The sequence below is a fragment of the Empidonax traillii genome, unplaced genomic scaffold, assembly GCF_003031625.1.
Source record: "Empidonax traillii isolate 1590-97213 ecotype Southwest subspecies unplaced genomic scaffold, ASM303162v1 scaffold190:size869923, whole genome shotgun sequence".
NCBI classification, from domain to species: domain Eukaryota; kingdom Metazoa; phylum Chordata; class Aves; order Passeriformes; family Tyrannidae; genus Empidonax; species Empidonax traillii.
This window is the reverse complement of record NW_020955383.1, coordinates 714,514-739,903: the sequence shown is the minus strand read 5'-3', so window position 1 is coordinate 739,903 and position 25,390 is coordinate 714,514. Positions and strand designations below refer to the sequence as shown.

At 42.9% G+C, this 25,390-nt stretch overlaps 1 protein-coding gene across 3 annotated transcripts; it reads left to right on the top strand.

Moving 5' to 3' along the window:
• The first annotated feature begins 3,457 nt into the window (after positions 1–3,457).
• Positions 3,458–24,845, top strand: LOC114058828 (24-hydroxycholesterol 7-alpha-hydroxylase). 3 transcript variants are annotated; one of them, XM_027886578.1, is made up of 12 exons: positions 3,467–3,804; positions 8,505–8,640; positions 9,935–10,109; positions 11,773–11,922; positions 12,437–12,530; positions 13,971–14,069; positions 15,953–16,043; positions 17,060–17,193; positions 18,015–18,110; positions 19,863–19,951; positions 23,419–23,506; positions 24,246–24,845. In XM_027886578.1, exons 1-12 carry the CDS (start codon positions 3,628–3,630, stop codon positions 24,315–24,317), a joined length of 1,401 nt encoding a protein of 466 aa, XP_027742379.1. In that variant the 5' UTR covers positions 3,467–3,627; the 3' UTR covers positions 24,318–24,845. The 3 variants fall into 3 exon arrangements, with proteins under 3 accessions (XP_027742381.1, XP_027742380.1, XP_027742379.1); XM_027886580.1 differs by lacking the exon at positions 19,863–19,951 and having other exon boundaries at positions 3,458–3,804; XM_027886579.1 differs by lacking the exon at positions 13,971–14,069 and having other exon boundaries at positions 3,463–3,804.
• The last annotated feature ends 545 nt before the right edge of the window (positions 24,846–25,390 follow it).

Genomic DNA, 25,390 nt, shown 5'->3' with positions numbered 1-25,390 from the left:
TCACTAAGGCTCAGCTGAATCCCTAAGTTAATCATTAGCCATTAGTCAGTAATCCTCATGCTGAGGATTCGAGATTTTTTTTAGGTCACTAAAAATTATTCCAGACCACCTCCTTACACACCCATCTGACTGCCTGACGTTTTGGTATGTGGTCCCCATTTCAAGGATTCAGACAAATGAAGGCAGCATTGAGGGTAAAATACTTAGATGACTTTATGTTGTCACTCACCAGTAATCAGTATTAAACTGCATCCTTCTTTGGGTTAAAATTCATTAGAATTCATGCAGTTATGAACTATTGACAAAACCCTGGTTAAAAATGGGAAGAAGCCATTTGTAATGCAAACAGGCCTGGCTTCATGGAAGGTACAAGTGGTTCAGAGCCTTTTTTCCTGAAAGCTCTTGAAATCTGCTGTGGCACTCCGTGCCTCCCTCCAAAGCTGTTCTCTGGGCTTGGCCACTATGTATCAGCCTGCACATTGTCGACTCATAATGTAGGCTGCAGAGGACCTCTAGAGGTCACCTACAGTCATCCTGCAATCCTCTACTCGGAGCAGGGAGAGCTTCAGAGGTACATCAGGTTACCCAAAGTTTTGTTTGATCACCTGAAAACCTCCCAGGACGGGGATTTCACCATCATCCCTTAGCTGTGCACCTCTGGTTACAGTCTCATTCTGTTTTCTCTATAACCATGCTTTAGGGAGCGGAAAACAACAGCAACTTTCCTTAAAATAAACCCCATAGCACTGCAGATGGAAAGAGCAGCTTTCTATGGTGATTTTTATTCTGAGGAAATAAGTTCTTTTTTAAACCAGACTGATTTAGGGATGGCAGCAAAGAAGAATTTTCTCTTCTCACAGGATCTTTGAAATGAGCCTGACTAGAGACGGATGCTTGCATGGACAGCTCTGTGATGTGTGGAGCAGAGAAGGGACAGCACCAGCAGAGAAGATCCTTCCTATTAATTTATTTCATTTTTTGAGACAGCATTTTTTGGTTTCTTTCCAAAGCCAGTTTGATCAAAGGCTACATATGCAGGGAGGGAGTGTGGACTTCAGATAAGATGGGAAACAGAGCAGCAGGGCCTGGGAGGGCTGTTCTCTCTGTGATGGAGAAAGGCAGCCAGACTGCCCAGTCCTTTCACCTGCTTCTGCAGGTGTTAGTTTACTTGGAAAGGCCACTAACCAGTACCTGCCCAGGACTAGGGCCTAGTCTGAGGATAGCTTGGTGGTGACCATTGCACTGTCATGCTAGTTGTTTCCTCCTCACATTAGTGCCTTGCAATTGCATCTTATGTCCTTCATTACATCCTGCCCCAAAAGCAGAAGCTGAACAAAACCAAAAAGGCCAAAACAAACACAAAAGCCTTTAATTAATGTCTTCACAGAGGGTTGAGGGCTTGTATTACCTGCATACGTAGACAATTTTAAACTCACTGCTCAGTGAGTTAATGAAAATAAACTCTAATATTCCAAGGTCTTTAGCTCTCTTATCACTACTTACCCATTTGTAGGAAAAGAAAGAATTTATTGGATAAACTAAATCCAGGAAATAAACATACAAAGACCTGTGATAGCTAAACACAGAAGTGTAATAATACCACAGTTAACAGTGATTTAGCTGTTTGTTCTGGACAGTTTTTAAAATGGACATCAGCATCCTACTTGACACAGTTGATATATTTGGACTTGCTTTTCTGCAGCTATGACTGACAGGTAACATCCCGAGGTATTTCAGCATAACTGTTTAATGAAGGACATAGATCTGGTTTTCACAGCTCTTGTGGTCTGATGTACAGCTGGTTGCTTAACTGTGGAACAAATAGATGAAAGGCTAGAAAAGGTGAGCAGGGCTTGTTCAAGCAAGGATTCTGGGCCTAGCAAGGAGGATTGGGTCCTGGGACTGAGAAGAACAAGAGATTTGGACAAAGAGCCAGAGAAAAGAAGACAAAATCACAAAAAAGAAAAAAAAATCAAACCGTTGAGGTTGGAAGGGACCTGGAGTCTGGCTAGTCCTAAGCCCTGCTTAAAGCAGGATCACCTCGAGCAGGCTCTAAGGACTATGTCCAGCTGGGTTTTGAATGTCTCCCAGGATTCCCCAGCCACTTTAGGCAACCTGTTGCAGTGCCTGACCACCATCACAATTAAAGAAAAATTAAGTGGACTTTTCTGTATCTGTTTATGCCCACTGCCTCTTGCCCTTTCCCTGGGCACCAGTACAAAGATCCTGGCTCCATCCTCTTGGCAGCCTGCCTTCAGGTGTCCATACACACTGATAAGATCCCCCTGATCCTTCCCTTTTCCAGACTGAGCTGTCCCAGCTCTCTCAGCCTCCCATCAAATAACAGATGCTCCAGCCCCTTTATGAACTTCTTGGCACTTCACTGGGTTCACTCCAGTCTGTCCATATCTCTCACATTGGGAAGCTTAGAACTGGACCCAGCATTCCTAGTGGATCTCTCCAGCACTGAGCACAGGCAGAGGATCACCTCCCTCGATCTGCTGGCAACACTCTTCCTAATGCAGCCCAGGGTGCTGTTGAGTGCAAAGACACATTTCTGACTTGTGTTTGACATGGTGTCCACCAGGACCCCAGATCTGCAAAGTTTCTTTCCAGTCAGGTGCCTTCCAGCTTGTACTGGTACGTGGTGTTGTTCCCACCCAGGGGCAGAACTTGGCATTTCCCCTTGCTGAGCTCCATGAAGTCACTTTTCTGCCCTGAAAAGTTGGACCGCATGATCCTTGAAGTTCCTTCCAACCAGGTATTCTGTGTTTTTAAGTCCCTGTTTGCCCATTTTTTCAGCCTACTGAGGTCCCTCTGAATGGCAGCACACTCATCTGGTCTGTCAACCACTCTTCCTGGTTTTGTGTTCTCTTCTTGCTGAGGGTGTGTGTGGGAAGGCTGTGAGACCACCTCCTAGGCGGAATGTTTTATACCTGATGAATTCTATATGTAATTTTGGTGTGCCACTTCCACTCATGCAAAGAAACTAATTTTACCTCTGAGCCCCTGTCTTCTGACATTGCAGTGATATAACACAGGCTTTGAATTGTCAGTTCAACCTCTTGCTTCTCAGACACTGGACACACATCTTGTCTTCAATAAGATGATCTCAGGCAGGTGAAGGATACCTTTCATGAGGTTTCTGATTCAGGTGATGCCTGCAGAAGTTTCTTGCCATCTGACTTGCTGAAAGCTGAAAGGTCTGCGAATCACAACCTCTCCCCTTTGTAATCTCAATATTGCCAAAAAAGTGTTTTTTTTTTTTTTTAACAGAAGAAATCTCTGCATTGCTTTGCCAGTGTCCCTGGCCATGTCCCTGGCTGCCTGAGCAGCCTCCCGGCAACTGGCACAAAGTCCAAGGACTTGCCACGGCAACATCTCAGTTTTGCAAGCCGTGGAAGTTGGTCCCCATCCCAGAACGGAGCACAATTGGCTGCGCCTTTCCCAGAACAAGGGCTTGTCCCCTGGGCTGCTTGGTGCTTTGACATCTTGTCTCCATGGCAGTGCTCAGCTGGCAGGGCTGATCAGAGAGGCCTATTCATTAACTCGGAGCCGGGGCCAGCGCGGCCATGCCGGTGCCGCGGCAGCCTCAGCAGCTGCCGGGGCAGGCAGCGAGCGGGCAAAATGGATCTCGCTCTCCTCTTGGCAGCAGTCCTGGGGCTCCTTATTGTCAAGGCTGTTTTGTTTCAGCTGAGAAACCCGAGCTGCCCTCCTTGCATCAGGAGCTGGATCCCTTGGTTTGGAGCCGCGTTTCAGTTCGGGAAAGCTCCTCTGGAGTTTATAGAGCAAGCTAGGAACAAGGTAATGTCTGTGGCGGCATGCCTGCTTGTGGGTGTGTGCTCAGGGTGGCTGCCTTCAAGGGGAAAGGCAATGAAAAGCCTTTGTGTTAAGTTTTCTCCTTTCCTGTCACATTTTATAACATCAGGAGCATTTAGCTGGTGAAGAATGGGCTTTGTACCACTAACATTGCTAAGCTGTGGATCTGATCCAGACACGATCTCTGTGCTGTGACTATCCTGCTTGGGCCTCTGCTGTTTTGCTTTTGCAGTCTGGCTGAGTGTTAATCTTGGTTTCAGATAACGTGGAAACCTCTGTGCCAAGCACGGGGACCAGGAAACTAATTATCTGCATGCTTGAAGTTAGGTGAGATTCTTGAGTACCAGCTGGTATCCCTCAGCATTCAAGAGAGACACAGACATGTTTGGAAGGCAGTGTTTTCCATCCTAAAAAACTTATCAAACGTGGGTGTGAAGATTTACCCCCTGACATAACTTTCTTTCTCTGCGTCTGTTGGATAAAGACTAAATGGTTAATTTAGGTTAGATGCTTAATTTCTAGGTAGCTAATAATAACTGATATAAAAAACCAATTTCCCATCCTCATTCAGGGATGTATCAGCTGCTACTGCAATGTAATCAGCCTCGAGTGTGCCATACTGAAGGATCACATAGCCCACTACTTGCAAAAGCTGGCTAAAAATGAAACCATTGTAACATCCTGAAATGTAAAAAACAAACAAACAAACAAAACAAACACACAAAAAAAACCCCAAAAAAACCAACAAACAAACCCAAACAAAACCACCCAATACATAAATAAATGTTGAATGTTTAAAATTTGCTTTTTCATCTGTTAGATTTCAAATTTTTTTAAGTGCTTCTTTACAGTCATTACTGTTATAAACTCGTGGTGTTAAATGAAAGCAGAGGTTTAAGTATAGTCTTTGAGAACATCAAGTGCTGTCAGTCTTGCATTAAAGCACATTAGGTGCACCACGGGGTAAGATCGTGTGTATGATCTGGAGTTCCTTGGCTTCCTTGTGCTTAATAGGCCAGTTTTAACCTTATATTACTCTGTCTTTCCTGTATCTTTCATCTATACACACCATGATCATTTATTTGTTCATTCATCGTAGGGCAGAAATGTAGGACTGGAAGAAAACTCATTCCAGCCCATTCTCCTACTATTTCAGAAGCCATATAATCCTTTAAACAAACTGATCGAGCCTCACTAAAATAATCCAGTCATAATATTATTTTACTCTTCTGATATGAGGCTGTTAGAGAACCTCCCTGCCCTGTTCTGTTGCAAACACATCCTGGAGGCAGCCAAATTATAGCAGCCTACCAGTCTAGTCTGTCCTTTCCAGTGCAATCCCTTTTGGGGACAGCTGTTTCACCATGACTTAAGCTTCCTTTAGTTGCCTTTTGTTCTAAAGAAGCTTTTAGCAAAATCTCTTGGATGAAATTTTAAAACAAACCTGGCAGAAGAGTCGTTTTTGGGAGTTCATTCACAGATTGAATGAGCAAAGCATTTACATGTTTGTATTGATGTGCAAATACTCACATAGAAGCTCTGGGTTCAATTATTTGGGTGTTTGTTTGCCTGGAGACCCTTTAGGCTGCTGGTGGTGCTATGGCAGCTGCTGACACATCTGAGCACACCAAAAACACCTGGAGTACTTTGTAAACCCCAGGTTTTGTTGGGACAGAAACTAGAACAAGAAACATTTCCAGTGGGAGAAAACTCAAGATAAGGCAAAGCAGAACGGAAAGGCTTTCTTACATGTCTCCCCTTTGTTTTTGTGTTTGCAGATGGGACCTTTGCTTTGACTTTGTTTTTAGTCCAGCAACTCAGCATCCTTGTGACCTCTCCCTGAGCTGCCCCTGGGCCAAGAGGGATGTCTCCATCCATCCCCCCCCAAGGTTGGCTGCAGCAGCAGCATCTGACAGTCCCCCTGTCCCTGAGGAGGGCTGCTCTTTTGTTCTCCCCTTCCTCTCTTTAAACACCCCAGGCACTGCAGAGTCTCCCTCCCTTCTCACCTCCCACACTTGCAGGCTGTGCTGAGGCCAGGAAAAATAAGTCTTTTCCTGCCTAGTCCCTTTTAAAGGAGTAGGCACTGCAGCAGAGTACAGCCAAACAAAACACATGCTGCTGCCAAAGGGGTCATTAACAGGCGTTACAGGGCTTGCAAAATACATCTGAAATAATTCCAGGCTCTTTAATATTGCCAGAACAGAGTTAAGTGTCCTTAGCATGAGCAAGCTGCTCTTGCAAAAGGTGGTGCAGAAAGAGGCTGTAGCTCCATAGGGTCATTACCTTCAGGGGAGACTCTTGCAGTTAGAAAATTCTTCCCCTGGATAAATCTTTCAGCCTGTCAAAGTGACACTCATTTCTTTCTTAATCTCTCTCTTAATTCCTTTCTTTTTTAATTCCTTTTGTGTCTATCCCTCACTGCTTTCTCTTTCAAGCCTGGAGTAACACAGCAGACTTCCACTGCTTCCAGCCTGCACTTTGCTTGAAGTTTGCTGCTTCTATTTTCCTCCTACAGAAGAACCCGTGGGCTGGAAGAATTGTCTGCCTTCCCCCTTGTGTTCTCACTGGGACTAAGAAAAGCAAGTTCCCCTGCTCAAATAAAATATTTAATCTCTGGTCTAATAAAAGATACCACCTCTTCCTCCTAAAGCTGCCTGGCTGGTTGAAGCAGTTTTGCAGGTGGTCTGGGATGGGTAACCAGGACCACTGTGCAACATAAAATACAGGAAGAGCTGCTTAGTGAGGGGTTCAAAGGATGAAGCTCCCCACTTTGCCTGGCAGACGTGACATGAGTTAGTAAGGAATTTCAAATTCTTTTTATCAGCTTGCTTATTAAGCTAACAGGAAAAGTTCAGTTAAACCCAGGAGATTGTTCTGCACTGTTGTAGGGACTTGTGGGATCCATGCATCCCTCTCAGTGTATTGATTGCATCTGGGACGTGGTGCTTCTGGTGGAGCATTTCCATAGTCAGTGTCCACAGCCCAGTCCCTGGAGGTCTGTGGCCCTGCTCCCATGCACAGAAGATCAAAATGTTGGAGTCCCTGAGATAGAGAGGGGTCACAGCACTGACCTCATGTGTGTGTGCGTGCCAAGGGAGGGGAAACCCACCCAATGCTCCCAGCTTCCAGCACGAGTCCTGATGCAACTGCAGCTCTCCCAGCTAAGAGCAGTTGCTCTCTGACTGTCAGTGCCCCATGGAAAAGTGGCTGTTTCCCTGATTTCCTTCCTTTGGGATTTTGGAGAGCATCCTTCTGAAGTTTTTATTTCTCTGTCGGCTCAGATCTTCCTCTTACCATGGCACTGCAGTGTTTCCTAGTCTTTGGAAAAAAAAGAGCTTTCATGAGTGAAAGCAGTAAATCCTATGAGGATTTCTATTTTGCTTCTCTGTCTCTGTAGTAATCAGAGTCTGGTTGCTATTAGTTCAAAATTGATTTTATTTTAAAATTAGTTTAAATACATGATAATTTCAAATCTAAAAAATATTATTTGAAAACAGGCAGAGTATGAATTCACTAATGTTTATCCATCCTGATAATGAGGACCTGGACATAAAATATCTGCCTTAGAAATTTAGCTATTATAGAATCATAGAATGGCCTGGGTTGGAGGGATCATCAAAGCTCATCTTTTTCAACCCCCCTGCCATGGGCAGGGACGCCTTCCACTGGACCAGGTTGCTCAGAGTCCCATCCAACCTGGCCTTGAACACTTACTATTAAAACAATATTTTATTTATTATCACCCAGAGAGTCTGAACAGTCATTCTTTCTTTAATAATTTACAGTTGAAGGACACAATCAAAATTCAACTGATGTCAAGAGGAATATTTTTCTTGGCTTCAAAGACCTTTTGATGAAGCAGACTTTAAATACAGACACAGATAGCAAAAGAAATGGTTTCAGTTAGTGGCAGAAACCATGTGAGCAAGATGGAATGATTTTTTATGCCTACATCTGACAGACAGTAGATACTGCACATCTCTTTTCTAGTTTAGAATATTTACAAGTATCAGTGACCATTTTCATAATGTAGGAATTCAGAAGCGAATGCCTATTGCTGAAAGTTTTGAGAGGGCTCTAGGATATTAGATCAAGGGAAGATGAAAGAGTGATTTATGGCATCAAAAACCTTCCCTGAATGTAAGTCAGTCTGTTCTGCTCAAAGTTTTTTTGCTATTTTGATATTAATCTTTCAACATCTATAAAAGTAAAAAATCATTGGTATGAAAGGAGAGGAGAAGAGAGCAGAAGAGACAGGAGGGGAGGGGAATAAAAAGATGTAGGAGTGGGGATTTTTTTGCTAAAAAACTGTAGACTGAAATAGTTATAATTATGGATTTTTACACTGTGGGTACTTTGCTGTGGCAGGCAAGGGAGGCAGTAGATAATCCATCCCTTGGGTTCTCTAAATCCAGGTAGGTCGTATTGTTTGAAATGTAATGTAATTCAAATATAAAGTGTTACTCTCAGGGAAGGAATCCCTTCCACTCTGCAAAAGGTCAGGCAGCCACAGATCACATTCCCTTCGGGTCCCTAAGTCTACAAATTTTGGTCTGATTTGTGATCCTCTTTGTGCAGTCCTGACCAAAGGTGTACAGAGAGCAGAAAGGATCAGCTCCTCCCTCCAGACCTCTCAGCAGCACTGAGTTAACAGTTCAGTAAGGTGAAATCTTTGTTTGTTCCAGTACGGCCCCGTGTTCACAATATTCGCTCTGGGAAAACGATTTACTTTTGTGACCGAGGAAGAAGGAACTGAAGCGTTTTTCAAATCTGAAGACTTGAACTTTGAACAGGCAGTACAACAAGCTGTCAAGAATGCAGGTAACTGAGACCTGGCTCTTTTTTAAAGGAAATCAAATCTAGTTACCCAGGAACTTTAAAACAAAATGGAAGCCCACTGGCTTTTTGATCACACCTTAAATGCTTATTTTAACCCATAAACATGCTGTGAAATGAAGGTGAAACTCAGTTTTTCCATGTGGATCCAGCACTGTAAACCTGCAAAGTGTTTGGATTCAGTCCCAAGGAATCAGAGTTTTCTGATCCAGGGACTGTTACTACTTTTATCATCAAGCAACCCAAGTTTGAGACCAGGTCCTTTTCTGTGGCTGGACACTCCACCTGTGTGTACCATGTTTGGAGTGAGTGTAGTCCTATCACTTCATTAGAAAATCATCTTGTAGCAGTAATTAGTTGTTACCCTGTGCTACAACAGTCATTAAAAATGGGTGAGGTATATATCCCATCCAGAGTGGCATGCTCTATCAGCACATGTGCTTGTATCCACACAGAATAGCACAGACAGGAATTCTTTGAGTAGTTTGGCAATTTTGGACTGTGAAATGAGAGAAAAGCAAATTGTCAGAGAGATTAAATCACAGAATCTCTGTGTTTGGAAGGCACTGTTGGAGATTGCCTGGTCCAAGTCCCTGCTCAGAGCAATGTCAGTGATATCAGATTGCTCGGGGCTGTGCCTAGCTGGGTTCTGAATATCTCCAGGACTGGAGACTCCTCAACCTGTTTGGGCAACCTGTTGCTGTGTTTGATCATCCTCACATTAAAAACTTCCCTGTGTCTCAGTGGAGTCTCCTTTGTTGCCATTTGTGCCTATTGCCTCCTGCCCTGAGAAGAGCCTGGCTTCATCTTTCTCCCACCACCAGATATTTACCCACAGTGACAAGATCCCCCCTGAGCCTTCTCCTCTCCAGGCTGAACAGTCCCAGCTCTCTCAGCCTCTCCTGAGAGGATGTGCCACTGTAGAAAGAAGACACAAACTTTTTTTTTCCTGGGATAATTTATTTTTCATTATGGTCAGTTCTGTGGATGTGCATGCACATCTCTCTATATTCCACTGGGGGGAAATCTCTGGATTGTTGATTCTGGCACTGAAGCTTCATGAGGCAGGAAGATGTTACACAGACTGGTAGAAGCAGAGGGCTCACCAAAATCTTTACTGTGTTAGAAAGAAGCTTACAGGGTATCTCACTCTAGGAAAATGAGGATTAAGACACTTAAATTACAGTCAAAAGTAATGTGTAAAAGTTTTCACTCTGTCTTTCAGTCAAAATCTACTTTGTCTACTTTCCAAAACGTTTCTGTTTCTTTTTGCATTTAGTTTCTGTCCCTGCAGAAGCGTTTTATCAGAACCACGGTAACCTGTACAGCATGATGAAGGGGAAAATGAGTCCTTCCAATCTGCACATGTTCACAGGCACTCTGTGTAAGGAGCTGCATGAGCACATGGCTCACCTGGGCTTGGAGGGCTCAGGTGACCTCAATGACCTGGTAAGGTAAGGGAGTTTTGCAGTGCATCTCCAATGCAGGGCTGTCCCACATGGGAGCAGAGATGTCACTGTAAAGCAGGTGGATCTCAGGTTCTCAGGTGTTGCAAAAGTTTTGTCGGAATGCTCATCACAGATTCACTGCTTCAGGTGGCTCACAGAGCGCGCAAGGTTTCATCTGAAGGTGTTGTTTGTTTTTTTTTTTCCCAGATAGGAGAAGCACCCGAATTAACTGTTTGAAAGAAAAAACATAGCATCTTTCAACAAACCCTGTTTCCCAGAAGAGGGGCCAAAAACTTCACATGCTTATAAAGTCAGATATAGCTTTTACTGCGGCTAAAACACTCAGCACCTGTCACTGTAATTACTGCAATATGGATTAATTAGAGAAAAATGTGGGGGAAAGGGGCTTTAGAACTTCCCATCCCTCCCTTTGAAACCCTCCCATTATCCCACTAGTCTTGATAATGGGGTGCAAACCCTCACATCCCACAGTGTTTCCCCACCTGTCTTCTGAGATCGAAGTCAGATCTGCTTCTTGTGAAAAAACGGGCATCACTGAATTGGTGGCGACCCACACCACTGCCTGGTGTGCTAATATTGGCTCACATTTTCCTATTATTCCCCTCTCTGAATCCATCTGTGGTCTTTTAACCTGGGATCAAGTTTCTGTGGACAGGGATAGACCTGTTGTTCTGTGCTGTACTGGCACCAGCACAGACTGTGGTCCACAAGAGTCGGTAGTGCCACGAGCCTACAAGTTGTATCTGGAGCATCCCATCCCACTGCATCCCTGATGCAGCCTTGGGACAAGGTGTTCTTTCCACTTCCATGGCTGTCCTGGCATTAAAATCAGCTGTTGTTTGTTTAAAATTTAAAAACACAAGTTACTTGCCAGATGATAAAATACAGAATCCATAAAAATCATCCACAGTAAATCTGGTGGTGGTGGTAGTGGTGGTGGGGTGATCTGTTCTTACAAGGCAGAGTAAAAGAATTAGAATGCACTGCTCTGGATAGCTGTTATTTAGCTGCCTCAAAACTAAACCCACAGAGCCACCAGATGGCCCCAGCTTCCTTACGATCTTTAGAAAAGCAGGAAAGTGAGTGCTATTCCTCGTTTAGCAGAGGCTGGAACCCTGCAAAGACCGAATAAGGGTTTCTTGAAACTAAAGAGTACAGGAGAAGGGTCTGAGAAGGGAGCTCAGACTTTGCAGAATAACAGAGGAACAAGCAGGGAAGGAGTGAGATGAAAACAAAAGAACACTGTCCAGCAAAGCTGCATCCAGAAAGTTTGGGGGTATCTGGTCCAGAGGGGTTTGTGCAATGCCTGGAAGCTTCACAGAGGCCCACCTGAAATGAGAGGGGTGGTTAATGGGGAGAAGGGCACCTTGTGGCCCAGAGCTTTTCTGCCATTGCTCAAGTGACCAAATGATAACTGATGAAGTTCAGCCACATGGAGAGGACCAACCTGAGGTTTATGTATCTCCAAGTCACTGCTTAAAATCTTAAAAAAGGGTGTGAGTGTGATGTGAGCCCTGTGCCAGCCCTTCCATACCAGCATGATACTTGAGTCCCGCAAGGGCTGGCAGTTCAACATGCCATATCCTGACCTAAAACTGCTGACATGGCTTCCTATGGCCCCTAAGTCTTCGGGATCTTGTCCTTGCAGGCATGTCATGTATCCAGCAGTGGTGAACACTTTGTTTGGGAAAGGCATCTGCCCGACAAGTCAGAGCGAAATCAAGGAGTTTGAAGAACATTTTCAGAAGTATGATGAGGACTTTGAATACGCTTCTCAGATGCCTGAGTGCTTCCTGAGGTAACAACCTTGCTTAGGTAGGCAGGGTCCAGCTTGGACCTGCCAGGGAGCAGCAAAATGGGGCAAAGGGCAAAGGCCTGACCCTAAATGTGAGTACCAAGCTCAGGTGATCATATTGCCTTAAGCACCTCAAAATAGCCTTCAGAAAAAATTGAGGGTACTCTAAAAATGTGGCCTTGATTTTCTTCAGGAGGATCATTCTTGAAAAGACTGGCCTAAGCTATTTGTCCAAAGCCACAACGAAAACCTGTGGTGAAAAGGTAGGAAAATGTAGGAATCTTGCAATCACAGGTCCTGGCTGCAAGATGAGGTCTGGCCAAGGTGAAGGTCTTGGACATGCTGTTCTTCATGTCAGTCAGCACTTCAGTCAGTCAGACTGACACTTGGCTATTCATCAACTGACTGCTGCCCAGGGGCTTTTGGAAAGCAAACAAGGAGTCCTTCTCATGGAAAAGGAAATGTTGGTTTGTGCTGCCTCAGTTAAGTGCTTCTTGTTTGTTGCTTTTCTTTACAGGAACTGGTCTAAATCCAAAAAATGGCTTCTAAAATTGTTTGAGAAAGTAGTGTTGGATGCTGAAAGGACCAACCCTTCGGACACCACATCCAAGGTAAACATCCCAGGCTAAGAAATAAGATGACTTTGTTGTATATTGACTGAAGCAACGGAGGGCAGGAATTATTTCAGTACTGGAAGAAATAAATCAAATATGTCAACTTTTATAGCTATGCCTTCGTTGTCCAGTATTGCTGTCACCTACAGTAGGACAGATCCAGATCCATAACTTTGATTCCTACTCCTCCATTTAGTTTATTTCCAGCAATTCTGAGGATTAACATCTTCCTCTGGGGAATTTTAAGCCAAGGGTTCAGAGCTATGATCCACTGCCAGCCTCCAGTATCACACTGCAGTGAGTAGTTGAAAGAGGTGAGAGAAAGACCCTTCAGTCGTTTCTCTGAGGGCACCATGCTGTGAAATCTCAAAACCTTACATGTGCTATTTTTAAACCCTGGTGTAGAGTGAGTAGATCGTCCAACAGCCAGACTAGTAGAAAATAGCAGATTACTGGATTGGAAGCCAAGTACCCTAAATATTGATTGTGTCAAAGCTGTGATAAGTTGTTCCCCTGGTTATTCTCCTTAGCTCTGGCAGGAATTCTGTCGATACGGCTGACAAACGTGACGGCAGACTGGCCTGGGAATTTTGATTTACCAAATGATTGTAGAACAGGTCATTATACAAAACAAGTTTTATTTAGACTTTAAAAGCTTTATATACTGCATTTTCTTTGATAAAATAAACTAGATTAATGGAAAGAACGAGAAAGGTGGAGAGGGGATGCTGGGATGTAAGAAGGAGGCACAAACTTGGTGTCTTAGATTGGGTGGGAATCTGGAAAAAAGATCAGTCATTTTTTTATTCAAGGTCAGCCTTATTCCCTCTGAAAAGTAGACAGGAAGCTTTGCTTTGAATGCATGGTTGCCCTGTATTTAAGGGAATAGTATAAACAAAAGCTGATCCTAGAACATTACACAGTTGCTATAGTTTCAAAGAATATCCACCCATTGAAGTCACCACTTATGTCACCAACAAAGTGCCTGAAACCAGGGAGTTTACTGATATATCAGACCATCTCTTCATAAGCATGAACAGAGAGAACATTTTCTTCATTTGCATTCATTCAACTGTTCATTCCCATTTTCAGGTTCTTTAAAGGAGTAGAGCAGGAGTTAGAATAGAGATTTCTTTTTTCTTTCTTCCATGCACAAGCAACAATGGGGACTGAGGGTGCCCAATTCCCTAAAATCTTTACAGAAATTGAGAGCAGTACAAGTATTGAGTAGGGATTCAGGTGGTGCTCTGAGTGCTTCTTGCTCTTTGCCTCTGTGTGTCTCACTTCCTCTTAACAGTTGTTATCTCTATTTTGTGATTGCAAAAAACCCATAACTGACATTTTTTCTCTTTGATAAACTAGTCCTTGAATTCTAGTAATCCCTACCCTACACATTTCAATATTTTGGAAATAGCCATTATCTTTTATTTATAACAGACACTACTGCAACATCTCCTGGACAACTTGCAAGGAAAACATTTAGCTCCCAATTATGGTCTCCTCATGCTCTGGGCTGCCCAAGCAAACGCTGTCCCCGTAAGTACATCAGCTACAGAAACATCTTCTCTCTATCCTGTTCAAAAGCCTGTATTTGGGAAGCAAAGACTTTGAAGCAGAGGTCACACACACACTGCATGGATTCCAAAGAAGGGATTATCACGCCCACATGCATCACTACAAATATACCCAGGCTGCAATGTCACAGAAGCAATGACAAGAAAAGCTCTTCTTGTATTTTTCCTAAATTATGTTGTCCCCTATCATAACATTTCAGGAACATAAGCCTCATAGCTATTAAGATCACAGTCTTAAGCTGTGAAGAGCATTTAGCTCTGTTTTGAAGCACTGTGGCTGTGTTATAGTAAAGACTCTTATTTTAGATATCCTGGTGTTACCAATTGTAAAGAATATCAAAAGCATAATATAGAGTAACTTCATCCGTGTGTAAATCCTTGAGTGAATTTGTCTCTTTCGTTTTGGGGGATCTGCTGTAAAAATGCCAGTGGAAGAAAAGCAATGGTTTAATCCTACTCCTGTTAAGTTTTGTCCATGTTAGAAAAGGATTTGCTGGATTAATGATACTGATATAACTATGCTAACAACCCCGATATATCTAACACATCTTACGCTGGCCAAAGACATTTATAGGAATTTCTCAGATGAAAAATCCAGAGCAGCAAAACCATCCTTTATTTACCATGACTACTAAGCCTTTTCCAGCACAGTTATCCCCATTACAGATGTGATGTAGAAAAACCTGATAGTGAGTTATTTTTATATGCACCCCTAATGGATATATCTATGTTTTTTGTAGATTGGGTATTACTGAAATTTAGCCTAAGGGAAATTCATCCATTTCAGTGAGGTTTCTGTGGATTCATGTGTTGGTATAAGTGGGAGGCATAGCCTGCTGTCTGTTATCAGGATAACTGACATTCCTTCCACAACACTTACTCCTGTAATATTCAGCTGTAAATAGACATACAGATATTTCACTGTTTCTCAGAATAGGCACAACCTCTATTCTGGGGAATGGAATGATGGAAAAAAAGGCCTTTCATCTTCCAAGGGCATTTTTTTACAAGTATTTTAAACCCTTTTATCTGAAACAATTCAGTTATCCCTTCTTAGCCCGTGGAGTGAAGCCACAACGTCCAAGTGCTGTACAAGAAAACTAAGCTACCAGATTTCTTTTGCAGAAGGAGGACCTGCATCCATGTCGGGCTATTTGGGAAATAACAGTAAGAGTTCTCATCCCTCACCAGCACAGATGGCCCATGACCAGATCTGTGTGCAGGCTGCACCTCCCGCCAGCTCAGCAAGAGGAGAGAGACTCCTGGCACTGCTGCCAGTCCTTCTGGTTTCATCCTTCCTAAGAGGATTTTCTCCTTTCCTAAATTTCTTGATTTTCAACTTCATTGCATAATCAGTTAACAAATTATTTCTAAAGGGGATATACTACTGTTTTGCTGTTAATTAAAACTTTTCCTGCCCCTTTTAGTGTCACTCACTATGACAATGCCCTGCAAATTATTTAACCTCATTTCTGCTAATATTAGTAGGAATTTTATTGCCATTCATGAAGCTGAAACTAATCACACACAATGATTTCGTAGTTCATTTTAACACCTAGTTATTTGAAAATAACCAAAGGATTCTGTGCTTCAAAGCTCAAGGCCAAAGCTATATAATGTTTACTAAAGATAAGTACACAGCAGATGACTAGACATAATCTCCCAGGAGCTGAGCCCTTAGATATGGATTTATCCAGGAAGCACAGCTCCCTGTGCATCCTAACTACAGCAGGCACATACACACAAAAAAAGTGGAAATTTTTTAACCTGCCTCTGTGATTTGCTACAAAGATACTGTCATTCTGTTCTGTATTCCTAAATTCAAGGGTTTCCATCCCTGTTTAGGTTGCATTTTGGACTCTTGCTTTCATACTGTCTCATCCTTCCATTTACAAGAAAGTCGTGGAAGACCTGGCTTCTGTTTTTGGCAAAGCAGGTAATAAATCTGATTGTGCCCTGGAAGTTAGAAATTATTTATTCTGTGTTGGCCCAGCACACAGCACACTTGGTCAGTGGCTGGGAACAACGAGTGTTGCTGCTAAGTGTGCTACTGATAACGTAGAGTCCAGCTCTCAGTTCTTTACTCAGCATATGCTCAAGAAGTATTTTTAAGCAAAACACCTTTGATGTTATCAAAAGAGGGTAGGAAAAATCTGTATGTGTTTCCTCATTCCTATCATTTAAATTTAGATTTGTACTAACCAGTTTTGTGATTTTTCAATGTACCTATCTATGATAGGGTCAGATGAGGTCTTTCAGTTCAGCTGCTTTCATGGTGCGATGTTCACCAGTTCCAGCTATTCTGCGGAAAAAAGCAGGCCAGGAACTGTTCTCTTTTCTGTCATCAGAGGCCAATTTATCCAGCATGATTCACCCCCCATGGCTAATCTCTTTCCCTCAAAAAGCAGTTACCTACTGGGAGCAGTGATTCCCATATGCAGTGCCCTGAACCCTGCCTGGAGTTTCATGGAAGGCTCTTTGTTGCCATGGGTCAAAACCATATCAAGAAACATGTCAATAATTAGCCAATAAAGAAAATCAAAAAGCAGTGCTTAAGCCTTTCTCCTGGCCCCATTTCATTTGCTTGTGTTAACACAGCCCAAGAGCTCAGCCCAAGAGCTTCTTGTCTTGGTGCCTACAGTCCCTGTGACTTCCATGCAGCGTCCTACCAAAGCCCTGAAAAATTCTTACCTTCCAAAGATTCTTACCTTCCAAAATTACCTTTCTTTGGCTTCTCTTGGCCAACACCATATCTACTACAGCACCTTAGATTTATTACATTCTCTTCAATGGCTTTTCTTAAAACTTTGAAATATAAAGAAGAATTTTGGACTGTAAAATATGTCTTGAAGTATTTTACCAAAAGTTCTAAAGCAAGATATGTCAGCCTCTATCAAAGCAAGTATGAAATCTCATTTTTTACACTGAGTCTTCTTCCTTGTGCCGCAACAGGTAAAGATAAACTGGAAGTCTCTGAAGAGGACCTGAAGAAGCTCCCTTTTATCAAATGGTGCACTTTGGAAGCCATACGGCTGAGGTCTCCAGGTGCAATCACCAAGAAAGTAATAAACCCAATTAGAATTAAGGTGAGATTTGGTTGTGGGTTTTTTTCCCCCCAAAGGTTGCTGTATGATTTGTCTGGAAAGGGTTCTCCCAGTAGATCTGGATAAAATTAACGTACCAGAGATATTCCCCAGTCTCACAGATATATTCTTTTTAATAGAGTTATTCACCATCATTAATTTCTGAGTGGCTCTCCTCTTGCTCACAGTCTTACCTTCAATTTTTAGTTGATTTTAGATTGAGTTGAATTGAGATGGAGATACTGTGCTGTAAAATAGTAATCAGACACAACAAATGTAGTAGAAAGGACCACAGTTTAGTAACTGATAAAATTCATTCTCTGTTTGTCCTCCTCACTGACGTTCAGAAGGGAGGTACCAGCACTCAGAAATCTGGCAAAGAAATGTTTGGGAAAACTCCACTCTCTTAAGGAATCAGTGCTCCTGATACTTAAGAAATTACTAATGTCTACTGTCATATAAGACCTTCTATGAACTTCTTTTCATTGAATGAAATGTCTCACAAAAGATTTAGAAAAAAAACCAAACAGCTCACATGGTGCATCAAGAAGCAGGAAAGACAGAAATAGCATTTCTTGTCTTCTGATACCTGAAAAAAAACAAATTAGAACACAAATAGTCTCTTCATGGTCTCCACTGTTTAGGCTTTATGGAAGAAAACAGCAACAGCAAGAAGAAACCTCAAACGTGTAATATTGTGGCTTTATCACCTCCACTTGTTCTCTCTGAGGTCTTTCTGCTGATAGAAGAGAAGTACCAAGGAGGGACTCTTTGGGAGTTGACTTGTGATTTTCTCCCTTCTTGGAGTTTTTTCTTCTTTTCAGAATTTCACCATCCCTGCAGGTGACATGCTGATGTTGTCACCCTATTGGTTGCACCGGAATCCAAAATATTTTCCAGACCCAGAAATGTTCAAACCTGTAAGTTGTCACTTCTTGGTGTGGGTATTTTGCTGTCTTTTCTCTAGTTCACTTATTTCACAACAAAAGCACACAGAGAAATTTGCCCAAAGTTGAGCATTCCCCATTCACTGGAGGATGGCCTCATACATGGAGAAGATGGGCCCACAAAGGGCCTGTAAGAATAAGCAAGACTGTAAATTCAGTGACATTTCAGGTAATATGTTCCTCCTTCATATCACTGTGGTCTTGACTTCATCACTCTCTGCAACTCCCTGGCAGGAGGTTGTAGCCAGGTGGGGGTCAGTCTCTTCTCCTAAGTAACAGCTCATAGGATAAGATGAAACGGCCTCAAATTCTGCCGGGGGAGGTTTATATTGGATATTAGGAAAAATTTCTTCACTGAAAGGGTTTTCAGGCACTGGAACAGGCTGCTCAGGGAAGTAATGGAGTCACCATCCCTGGAGGGATTTAAAAGATGTGTAGATGTGACATCTGGGGACATGGTTTAGTGTGGCCTTGGCAATGCTGGGTTAATGGCTGGACTCAGTGATGTTAAAGGCCTTTTCCAATCAAACTAATTCTATGATTCTATGATTCCAAGTACTCTCCTCTCCCTGTCAGATGATTTCTGGTAGGTATTAGCTCCGCTAATTTAGTAGTTAATCTAGTTTCTTGATTATTATTACACTGCAGGTGGCTGTGTGGGCAGGCTTGTAACTGCTCTTTTTAGCACCATCTGATATAGAACAGTTTGTCTTTTTTATAGAAATACATCAAGGAGTAATTTAAACAAAACTTCCTTTCTAGCAAACTCTTCCCAATTTGAAATCTCTCATAACAATTCCTGCCTGTTTGAAATCTGAAGCTGAAACCCTGATGCAGCAGCTTATTTCTTTAGTAACTTTATTCCTAAAAAGCAAGCTGAGTTTTGATGTTAACAGGTTTCCTGTTCAGAAAGCTCCAAACAGCCCTAGCTGAAAAAAACAAAAACAAAACCAGCCTAAACCAAATAAAGACAAGATTGCATCTTCTTTGGTACAGCTTCATCAGAGCAGTTCACCACCAGAACCTTGACAGGGTGTTACTTGGCAGAGTTGCGCTGAGTTTGTGGAGGCTGTTTTGTCACTCAGCAGTCAAGAGATTTGCCTCTCTCAGTGTCACCCACCAAAACTTCAGCCTTGTCCCTCGTGTTGTTCCTTTTCTCTCAAAGCAACTAAGGATGGACAAGGATCCCTCTGGATACAGACAGAGCTCTTTTTGTTCCAAATCACACACTGGCTTACACCAAATACAGCTCATGGACCTTTGTGCACAGAATCTTAGAAATGTTTTTTGTGCAAGAAATGCACGAGCCACTTGTGTGTCATGACACAATTTTGTGGCTGAGGCTTCCCCCAGTACTGGCTGAACATTTGCTTTGCATTTCTGTATGTTCAAAAGGACAAGGTTGCATTTTTTATAGGCATTCCAATAGGTCACGATGCAGCATTTAGGAAATGGGGAGGTATAGGAAGAATGCTTTAGGGGTGAGTTTGAAAACCCCACCAGCATTTTGAGGCACCTAAATATGTTTTAGATGGGACCCTCATTTCTTTCCCTGACTCACTGCTGACTTTTGAATCCAGACTTTAACAGGTTGAATGCAAAAAAATGGCATTAGTGCAACTTTGTATTGAGGATTAGCTGTCCAAGGTCATTTTTAGCCTGAAGAAATAAAGTTAAGCTTTATTTATATAAGGCTGATTTGGAAAAAAAAGTTTCTTCCCACAGGATCGTTGGAAAGAGGCAAATTTAGAGAAGAATGCTTTCTTGGACAGCTTTGTGGCATTTGGAGGAGGGAAGCATCAGTGTCCAGGAAGGTCAGTGAAACAGCTGGGGTTTATTTATTCCCAAATCCTGCAGAGAACAACTCTCTTGAACTGGGCTCCTCTTACACTTGGAGATAAAGTGTTTACTTTGCTCTTTGTCAGTCTCCTAATGTTCGGCATCATCTGGACCTTGTTTAAACTGATTTGAAAGTGGTTTCATTCCTGGAAAAGACAGGTTAAGTCACACTGTAAAAGCAGAATCTGAGACTAGTGTATCAAGGGATAATGCCCCTCCACCCCCTGGAAGGAAAGTCAGCCCAGCTCTGCCTCTGCTGAGGCATCTTTTTGTCAAGGGGGAGTTGTCCCACTTTCAAACTTGCCAGTTTACAGACAGAGGTATTTAAGCTGCCATAAACCAGTTCCAAACAAACCTACAGAACATTTCTCTGGTCTGAGACTCTCATTCCATCCTCTAAAATGTCACTGACATCTTTGCTGATCTTGGAATATTTTAACTGGCCCCTCTGTGTTTGAATCTTGTCTTTGCATTAAGGCCCACTCAATTGTGTAATGGCTTAAATTGCAGATCCTGTCTCACTTCACTCCTCCAGCAATGCCAGTCTTGATGCTTCCTGCATTCCTTCTGCTGTTTTCTCTGCTGTCCCTCTTCCTGGAACAAGTCCCAGGGAGCCAGCTGCTCCTCGTTTCTGTGTTCAAACATCTCTATGCTCAATCCTCTGCCTTCAAAACCTGGTCTCCTCTAAGAAGCAAGCAACCAAGAATCCTTAAAACTAGTCATTTTATCTTGAGTCCATGCGGAGCAAGGACTCTGGAGGGAGTTGCAGAGGATCTGCATTCTGGAATCTGCTCCCTGTAGCAGGCTGGACACGACTGTCAGATAAACTTTGTGAAGGCATTCAAGTGAGGCAAATGAATAAAACTGCATTCACTATTTAGGCTTGCCAGAGGAAAGTGCTCCCTCACTGCTGTGCCTCCGTGGCTTGTACCATATTCCTGAGCTAAATATGAGCACAGCCTCATTCCCAGCAAGAGTGACAGCAAAATTCACAAGAGGCATCTGCAGGTACAGGGAATGCTGCAAAACAATGTTTCTGAAAGCTGCTTTTTTGTATATCCTGACCTATTTGTTCAGCCTGTTCTCTGGACTCTGATAAGATCTTTAAAATAAGTTTGTGGTTAGGGAGAAAATGATAACATTTCTACACAGACAGCAGATGGAGAATATTTCTCTTGCTGATAGACAAAAAACCTCTTTAAAACCGTTTGGCAGTCCATATGATAACATACAACTTCAAGTTTTTCAGCAGTAACTGTAAAAGAATAATGTGGTGGTATTGCAAAAAAGAAAATTAAATCAGCGGTTGTATCTAGATTCCAGGGTGCAGATTTTCTTGAGGTGACTGAATGAGTGATATTCCAACTTTAGGATGCATTTTCCTTTAATCCACTAATGAGATTTATAAATTAAATGCATGAAACATTTAATTTCTCCTTTGCAAAAAGTTCAGCATGAAATGAAAAGCTAATGAAACTGAAAGCTGGTAAATAATTTACTTGTTAAATATGCTAGCAAACTGACGTGGGAAGAGCTCCCCCAAAGCCCTTTCTGTGTCATCTTTTTTACCTAAAGGAAAAATGTGATGTCAGTTTGACTACTTTGGTCTAACCAGGTGATTATTGTCTGTGTGACTGTGCTTATCTTGCATGGCTCTGTCTGTCATCTCCTGTCTTGTGCTGACATTGTAAAACCAGTGCAACAGCTGTGATTTCCTTCTCGGGCTCCATTTACTGCAGGATCTTAATCCACAGCTGGGATCCTGGGTTCCAGCACCACCCGAATATGTAGCACTGGGGGCAAGATTTCAGAAAGCACATCTTGGTCCAGGCCCTTTGTCACTAAATTAAAAGGGAAGGCATCAGTGACTCAGGGTTTTTACAGGAAAACTGCTCCAGGACTCAGTTGTGAACATGAAGGACAGGTGGGAACTAAGGGGCTTTAGCATTTTGCTGCAGGAAAGCTCATGGTTTCTGCTCAGTACAACGAGCCATGGAAGACACACTGGAATGCCGTAGTCTGGCCTTTCACTCCTGGACTGTCCTTCTGACCACCCTCAGACACATGTGTTGCTTATTAACCTTGTATCTTAGCATCTCTGTGTGCAGAGCAGAGCAACCACAGCAGCCTGCTGGGAAAAGCACTTTGGGATCTGGTGGTGGGAAGTGCTGTGGCCAGTTGCTGGTTATACCCGTGGGACAGGCTGCAGAGGGTACAGAGGTGTGAGGGCTGTGCAGTCCACCTCTGGCTGTGCTGGTGTTTGAAGGATTTCCACTTTCTGGGAAATCCAGACACATTTGGGTGTTTGGTTGCATCATGGTTCACCCCTGCCAGGCCAGTGAGGGGGCTCAGAGGCAGGACCTCAGGCACCAGAGTTCCAGGGCCCCGCTGTGCCAACAGGGCTGTGGCTGGAGGGATCCCAGCGTTGTACAGTGCTGCAGGCATGGAGTTTGGGCTAGTACATCCCACCTGATCTGGGTTAATATCCACTGAAATATCCCTGCACTGCTCTCCCCGGAGCTCAAGGTCACCAAAAGCTTCCCTGTCACAAGGTAGTTCCAGTGTGACATCACAGAGATAATTTGGGTCTGAAGCTGTGCTAAAACAAACAAGCATCCTCCCACTCCAGAGCCCAGGGCAGCTCCACGTGCAGATCCTGATGGCTCTGCAGGAGTTAGCCTGGGTCTCCTGGGGCTTATAAACTTCTCTTCACACCTGCCAGGCCAATTCCAGGCTGACGCCATGCACAGTCACGTGGCCTCCTCTCCTGTGAATTCCCCATCCAGGTTTTCCAGCACCTCTCAGATAATGGAAAATAACCTGTAGAAGAGGAAGGTAGTATTACTATTTTAACTGTGTATTTATGACTTTTATCTAAATTCTGCAAGTGAGTAATCCCATGACCGGGCATAGGTGTATGCTGCTTAATGCAGAAAGCTTTTGTACTTATCAACCTTAAAAAACAATAGCCTGGAGGAGTTCACCTGCAGTTATCCGAAATCTTCTCCGGCCTGACTAAGAAGGACCTTTCTGAGAGTGTTACAGAGAAAAGAAATCATGCCCTTGGGTCTCCTACTGCATCCTAATGCTGATGCATTAAATAATAACTCCCACTGTCACCGCTCTCTGATGTCATCAGGCTCCCAGCTGTATTATATAACTTTATATAGCACGATTAGTCATATGGCCTTTTCTGTGTTTGACTGCCTTCTCACTGCTAGGAAGTTATTTCAAGTCAGCAAGCTTTAGGAGAACATAAATGTTTATACAGTGGAAAAATCCATAATGATAAGGAGCTGGTTTAAAATGGGGTGTCAGAAGGATAATGTTTCACCGGAAAGAAGGGGCAGCCACTACATTCCTGCTCTCTTTTGTTACCTGATGATAACACATGTGTGATATTCAGGCTGGACGGCAAATGTTTTCCTCCCTTTTCTTGCAGGTGGTTTGCGATCATGGAAATCCAGTTGTTCGTTGTGCTGTTCCTGTACAAGTATGAATTTGTGGCGTTGGATGCAGTACCAAAGGAGGTAAGAGTTTCCATGCAGTCATATAGCATTCCCCACCTTTATATCCTCCATTCATCAGGCTCAGCTGAACAGCCATGCTCAACTGTGTTTATGTATGACGAAATGAACTTTTGAGAGGTGTGTTATAAGACATGTAATGCATAGCTCAGTCCTTGTTTGAACTCAGAAAACCCAGAATAACTTCAGCAATTCCAGTCAGTAGGGCTGCACTGTCCATACAACAAGAGTATTTTGTCTCATCATTGCCTAAACATCACCAGACATTTAATAATTGCTTTCTGCCCCTCACAAAAACAGTAAGTATGGAACTGGATCATTAGTACTCTAAAAATATGGAATCAGATGCAGCACTTGCAGTTCTCTTCCACTCCATATTCAGTGGTGGAAGGTAAATCATTAGGGTAAGACTGAAGGAGTGACTGTGACACAGAGAGGTTTTATCATTAAGGGAGAATGGTACAGTCTCCACTTTATTATTTGAATATTTTGAAAATATTCAAAACTGTGAGAGTTGCTTAAGAGCTCATGTGTCATCCTGGCAGAGTGACTGGAATAAAAACTAATCATGAAGGCCTTCCTCAATGGCTTTGGCAAAGCCAAGAAATACTCTTGGTATTTGGTTTTGGTTCTCTAAGACCAAAGCTCCAAGGATATGTTTGCATCTTAATAATGAAGCATGATAATGAATCCAATAACTGAACTAACTTAAATGTTCCTACTGATTTTCTTCTCTCTGCAGAGCCCTTTACACTTGGTGGGGACACAGCAACCCATGGCACCATTCCGGGTCCAGTATAAATGCCGGGAATAAAAGCTGCCCAGCACTAACCTTCCTTTGCCATCCCCTCCTGGATGGATGAACCACTGAGCTGCTTCCCTATCCTACACCTTCAGATAGGTTCTCTGCCTGAAGAGTTCTTAATTTCAACTTTGAATGCTGCACATACTCAATATTCACATATTCAGTGCTGAATTGTGCTGTGCCATACCAGAATAGTTGTGCCTGTGCTCTGCACCTGGTTACCCACCTCCTAGCGCTTACAATCCAAGCTCTCCTGCTGCATTCATAATTTGGGGGGCAGTTATTCACAGACTTTGCAAATCTGATATGCTAAGCTTGCCAACCAAACATTCAGGACAAAAAGCTGCAGTGTTCGGAAATGCTGTGTGGAAGCTGTGCTAGAACCAGCTACAACGAGCAGGTTGCTTCAAACCAAGGCCAAAGTGGTGCCTCATGCTAAGAAATCATATTGGTAACACTGTACATCTCCCTGGTGTTGGTGTGCACAAAATCCAGGACAGTCTGAGCAGAGACCACCGGATCAGAGCCACAGCCTGATTAAAGTATCATGACTTCTGTACCACTGCCTGTGTGGGTAGGTGAAGATCTGGCCTGCTCTGCCTGCAACAGGGGCCAACTTTTTGCAAATAAAATGAATTTGTAATGGAAAAATTGCAATCACTTGGGGTCTTGTTCCACTGGAGCCCCTAAAATTTCTGTTGAGCGTTACTTGTTTCACAGGATTCAGAATCGGTCCTTGCGTGAATACACAATGAAAGTTTGACCGTGATGTTCAGCTCCCAATAAAAAGTGATTGCAAGAAAAGACTGGTTGTCTAATATCTAGAACACTTTTGCTTTCCGTTTCACATGACTTACAGAACAAATTGCACAAATCCAAGAATATTCAATCCTATAAAGAATACCTAGTAAAAGTTTTTTGAAGGAGCTGTCAAGTAAGTTCAGATAACACTTCTGCTGCTGTCAGATTTCATATACAATAATAGCTGGCATGTATTTTTAGTCTTTTAAGTAAAGATTATTCATCATTTTAAAACTATTTGCCAAAAAAAAAAAAATCCCACACAAATAGACTTTCAACAA